This window comes from Pavona decussata, unplaced genomic scaffold (genome assembly GCF_977016875.1).
Source record: "Pavona decussata unplaced genomic scaffold, jaPavDecu1.1 SCAFFOLD_141, whole genome shotgun sequence".
Lineage (NCBI taxonomy): Eukaryota > Metazoa > Cnidaria > Anthozoa > Scleractinia > Agariciidae > Pavona > Pavona decussata.
In genome coordinates, this window is record NW_028145554.1 from 1,011,456 (window position 1) to 1,017,500 (window position 6,045).

The 6,045-nt window shown below is 34.3% G+C and overlaps 1 protein-coding gene across 1 annotated transcript in view; it reads right to left on the bottom strand.

Annotated features, from left to right (window-relative positions):
• Nucleotides 1-1,856: 1,856 nt before the first annotated feature.
• Nucleotides 1,857-6,045, bottom strand: part of LOC146466748 (beta-1,4-galactosyltransferase 4-like) — a 13,029-nt gene continuing 8,840 nt past the window's right edge. The window contains exons 6-7 of the mRNA XM_085126890.1: nucleotides 5,701-5,802; nucleotides 1,857-4,075 (exon numbers count right to left, since the gene is read on the bottom strand). Coding sequence (XP_084983016.1) covers nucleotides 3,952-4,075; nucleotides 5,701-5,802 — 226 coding nt within the window. The 3' untranslated portion in view covers nucleotides 1,857-3,951. The remainder of the gene's footprint in view (nucleotides 4,076-5,700; nucleotides 5,803-6,045) is intronic.

Here is a 6,045-nt window from a genome sequence, read left to right on the forward strand (position 1 = left end):
ACCAAATTTTTTTCTCAATTTTTTCCATCTCCACAATATATCCTATAACCAAATCTTTATATCATTGATGTAAAAAATTTATAGAAAATGTATGAGACAAAAATTTATATCAAATATTGTTAAAACATATATTGATTCAACAACATTTATAAACAAACAACATACAAAAACAGTAATCAAAAATTGTGACCTATTAACATTCACTCCAAATAAATAATTGAAAAATGTCTTTCATATTTGAATCAGGAGGTGGTTTTGAAAGAGCGAAAACCACAACATGTGGAGATTCAATAAATATAGTCCGTATATTACGATGCGAAAGATGAAAATATCCTGATTTGATTTCTTCAAGACAGTCAATAGAAGCGTGACTAATAGTTTTGTATTTCATGTTTGATAAAGCATCAATTAAAATAATTTTTGGTTCTGTACCATATACATTGATAAAATCAGCCATTATCCATTTCATAGATGTACCAGTAATTGGAGAAGTGATTGCTTTATGATATTCACCCATATATTGAATAAAATCATAGATTTCACTAGTTTTATTTTCAGTGTAAATCCAATAAATGTCACGACAACCTGGTTTGGATGCTAATAATATTTCTTTCAATTGTCCTTGCCAAGAAAATGGATCATATTTGTTTTCAGATATTTTGCTCAATGTGTTACTCATATAATATATGATTAGATAATTTAATCATTGTAAAGTGGAAAATCAGTGTCGTCCATATCGTGACACATTCTGTAATACATCTTATTGATTAACCTGTTTTCTGTGCGTGTAAACTCACAATCATTGTCTTCCATTGGTGGAAATTCCATTAATCTATTGACTGTTTGCAATTCTTCTTCAGAGTATGAGCTGTTAAAAAAGGCTTTTCTGGCTTTGTGCATCTTTTTGATATTTTCGGAAGCTGTCACCAACTCAAGATTTACAATTGAATTGTTCTGGCGATTGGAATCAATGTGATTTATTTGCAATCCAGGAGAAATATGTGTCTGATTTACGGCCTCATAGACGAATCGATGAGCGGGGCATGTATTGTTCGGTCCCGGAGAAATTATATAATAACCATTTTCAGATAAGTATCCTTTTCTAGGTTCTAATCTTTTTCGATTGATTATATAACCATCAACTGAGGCTCCGTAATTTTGAAATGTTGGATGAATAAAATATGTTTTATCATTGTGATCAAATTGGTTGTTCATATAAATTAGATTACATAATTTTTCGAAATCGGTTATAACCGGTTTTTTTATTCATCATTCAAATCAGCGATTGATGAGTTGGTTGGATTTAATCGATGATTGTTTGTGAGTTGGGGGTCAGTTGGGTGTCATTTATGAAAATGAGAATTTAGGTTTTTGAAAAACCGAGGATAAAAATTTAGGTTTTTGAAAAACCGAGGATTTAGGTTTTTAGGTTTTTGACGTCTCCGTTGCAGGAGTTAGGGTTGAATTCAAAGGCTGAAATAGTATTTTATGTAGTTATTGGGGTGAGATAATGTGTGGTTTATGGGGGTTTGGAAAAATATTGGATTTCTAAGGATTTGTATGGGATTTTTTATCATTTTTTGAAAAGTGTGCTGATACACCCAAGTATCTAACTACTATAAGTCACATTGTACGCGAAAACGAGACTGCACCAGTACAAGACAACACGCGCAAAAACGAGATAGGGGGGGAGGGGGACATCTGGCAGTCAACGTGACACGAACGCAGTAATCCTATGCCGTTCTCTTACGATTCCCAAACACCGAGAGGTGGGTAGAGAGCAAAGAAGAGCAGGAGATTATTGAGAAAGTCTGAAATTATTCAGCTAGTCCTACCTTGTTAATTATCATTGACGCTTCAATATAGTCGTTTTCTTTCAAAATCTCAAAAATTATGAATGAACAACGGTAATCTTTAATGAAGATGCGAACTTCATTGTATAAAAACTAGTTATTTACAGAAGAGTCCTCTTTAAGGCTTAACTATTAATAATGGTAATTGAACTGAGTGGAGTGCAATTTGGTCTGAAATCATATGCGTGATTTTAAAACGAACGAACACGCAGCGCAAGTTCGATTTGAAATCAATAAGAATATATGATTTTAGACCAAAATTGCACGACACGAAATTCAATCAATTACTACTTTACATACACCCATTTTGAAATCACAGGTTTTTTTTTTCAATAGTAATATTTATTTAGCCACTTCAGGAAACCCGGTTTTGAAGTGGTTATTATTGTTTCATTCTCATTTTGATGGGCTAAAAGAAGGATGCGATTTAGAGCAAAAAATAGTGTGATTCGTGAATAAATCGCACTGTTGAGAGCCAATCAGATTGCAAGGATCACCAGTGATTTCAAAATGGGTGTAATAAAGCTAAAATATAATCAATTTTACTACTACAAACGTTAACTGAAAACCTAAGATATTACAATGTAAATAAATAATAAAATTAAAAGCTGAGAATTCTCAATATAAAACACACCAAGACAATCAGTGAAGATGAATAAAGCAGTTTTGAAAACGTTCCCTACTTAAAGATTAACTAAAAGGTATCTTTAGAGAGGCCCTGTTTAAAAATAGGCAAAGAGGTAGCTTCGATCCCTCAGTGATGGATGAAAAGAGTTCCACTCCATGTAAACAGCATAATTAATTAATACTGGTCCAATGACCCCATCTTCTATTAGGTGCAGCTTCCTTAGGTTATTCTTGGATCGTGTATTATAACCATGAAAGTCACAAACTAGATTCAAAGACTGATGGGAAAAGAGATTATTGATTGATTTAAAAACAAAAATAGCACGGTTTTCAACTCTGCTGCTCAATAATAATGGTAGTCTCTTGCGCAATAAAATTGTCCGCAAAGTGCGCGTTTGAACGTTTTTTTAGGCAAATCTCTAATCTGGCTTGGTGATTCGGCCGAATCAGGAGGAAGTAGGGAGCTTTTTACATAACAGTTTTCGGGTTCAGTAAAATGTAATTATACATATTGTAGTCTAAATTTGTTTTTGGTGTTATTTTTGTTAAACCAGTTTATTTTTTGTGTCTTATGTCTCAGAGTAATTGACATAACCTGGAAAAAAACAAAATCAAAAACAAAGGGCTTGAAATTAAAAAAAACAAACAAACAAAATAATTTGAACCAATAAAATGGAGTTGCCAAAACTGGCAAAAATACTCTGTTGTTTATTTAATACTCGGGTCCAAACAAAAGCAGGACGCGTTGGGAAAATGGGAAGGAACAGCTAAGGCTATGTCTACGCTATACCGGATAGCTCTTGTGCCCGGCACCAAAAACATATCAGATAGGGCTTTCGTTCCCACACAAAACACCGATTTCGGTTCGATTTTTCTGCCGGAGCGATGCTGCGCTGCTTCGGTCTTGAAAGTGAATCGTCACATATCGGATAGGTTTTCATTACACTTTCTTGAGTAGTGTGAAGAGAGAATCGAACCGAAACTGAAGTCAACAACGAGAAGCGAGGATTGGATTCTAGTGGAAAGATGGCAGCAGTTTTGGGTCACTTCTGTTCACACCAGGCCGGAGTTTTTTTCACAACGGCATAAAATGCTATCCAACATAGTGTAGACATAGCCTAAATCGTTCATCTGACAAAAGAATTCAAAATAATATCAGTCGCACGTTTCTAGTGGTTTTCGATTATAACTAATCAAGATAAAAGCTTTGCAAAGATCGAGGGAATTGATTCCGCGTCTACAAACCTAAGGTTTTCTCTGTAGTTATTTTAAACTATCGTAAGAAGGCAAAGTCGTTGGAAGGCGGCATTATTTGCAAGATGCGCATTCATTTTCAACTGCGTTTCCTAGCAACTCTTCTGATCACAACCGCTGCTCAATCAGATCCCAGCCAATCATGACGCATGCTTGACTGACTGACTTACTGACTGACTACTGACTGTCGCGGAAACCACGACTCTGGGTTGCGGAATTATCTCAGAGAAACAGATATCATTGTGTACAGCGGCATCTCCTGGTAGTCCAACACGTTGTATGTTAGCGTGTTTAAGCCGTCCGTATCAATGGCTGCTCCGCTTACTTTTAGTTCGTCAAACCTTTAAAAAAAGGCAGAAATTCTTTGTAAATTCTCTTTTTAATACATGTAACTTAAAAATGGTAACCATTTCTACCAATGCCTTCATTGTACGCATTGGTCTGCAAAAGGGCTATTATTAAAAACATTTCAGTAGAAAAAGTAATTCTGAATGTCACCATTTGGAGATATTTACAATACAATACAGTACAATACAATACAATACAATACAATACAATACAATACAATACAATACAATACAATACAATACAATACAATACAATACAATACAATACAATACAATACAATACAATACAATACAATACAATACAATAATTTATTAAACTCTCCCCGGGAGGGGGGGGGGGGGGGCTTTTCAGAGCCTAAAAACTATCTAATAATTACAATAATTACAATGCAATTTAAAAGAAAAAATAATAATGTTAAAAAAATAAAATATTAAAAACAATTAAAATCGACTCGTTAGAAGATAATTTATTAACTTTCGCTTAAAAATGTTCGTCGAGGAGCTCAATTTTATATCACTAGGTAAGTTGTTCCAAATGGTTACTGCGTAGTAGTCTTATAGCGCGGTATGTCCAGTAAATTTGCATTGCGAGTCGTGTTGCCGCTAATCGTGCCCCTCTTGATAAATCTGGAACCAAGGTTACTCGGTGCTATACCGTTCATGCACTTGAATTTCAATAAGGCATCACGATAAAATAAATAGTCTTAAACTGGCATCCAAAGAAGCTGTTTAAGGATCGGTGTAATATGGTCGAATTTTCTTGATTTGGTCACTATGCAGGAGCAAAGTTCTGAATAGCCTGTAACTTGTTGATATTAGTAACGGAAGTGTTCGACCATACGCTTGAACAATAAAACATTTTACTGAAAACTAAACCCTTAATTATGGTTACGAGTAAGTCTTCGTCGAAAGCATGTTTGGCGCGATTTATTTGGGTCAGGCTTGACATACAGGATGACACGGTCTTAACAGTATGATCACTGAAGGTAAGCTGATCATCAAAAATAATAATAATAGTAGTAATAATAATAATAATAATAATAATAATAATAATGATAATGATAATGATAATGATAATGATAATGATAATGATAATGATAATGATAATGATAATGATAATGATAATGATAATGATAATGATAATGATAATGATAATGATAATGATGATGATGATAATAATAATAAAGCGCTAATTATGTACAGTATTCAAAAGCGCTTCTCAATCAAAAATTAAAAAAAAAAATGGTCACTAAATGTCATAAGCTTTTTAATGAAAGTACGTCTTTAACGGTTTTTTTTTAGTGTCAACATTTGAAGCCATTCTAATAGCCTCAGGAAGCTTGTTCCACATCGATGGCCTAACATAAGCAAAGTCTTAAAACGCATTCGAGGTACATCCAACAAAGCAAGATCATTGCATCGCAAAAAGCTTCGAGCAGATGACTTTTGCCTTATAGGATCTGAGATGTGACATGGCGCCATACCGTTCAATGTTTTAGACACAGATAATAAAATCTTAAACTCAATCCGGAACTCAATAGGTAGCCAGTGAAGATGCTTCGTTATTTTGAGCCGTTGTGGAACGTAAGCTAAGAGCTTTTTTTTACAACTTGTCTTACCTATAAGGGTTTGGATCATCATCAGCGTGCACGTGATGTAACATCGTATATCGACCAATCATTTGCGCAGGGCGCGTGAAGCTTAGTTGTTTTTCTGTAATCCTAATGAGCATAAATAAAACATAAGGAATGTTAGGTGTTTGTCATTTGCAAGAAAAACCGTAAGATGACAATTTAATAACGAGTAAGTTTACTCAAATGAGCATAACGGTGTAGGTTTCGTGCAAATGATTATACTATGTTTTGTTCTGTCCAGATTACCGTTGTAAAGCATGAGGAAATCGCATTCACTTTGCTAAGAAGCAACAACATCGACAAGCAATGTCATAAGTGTACAAGAACTAG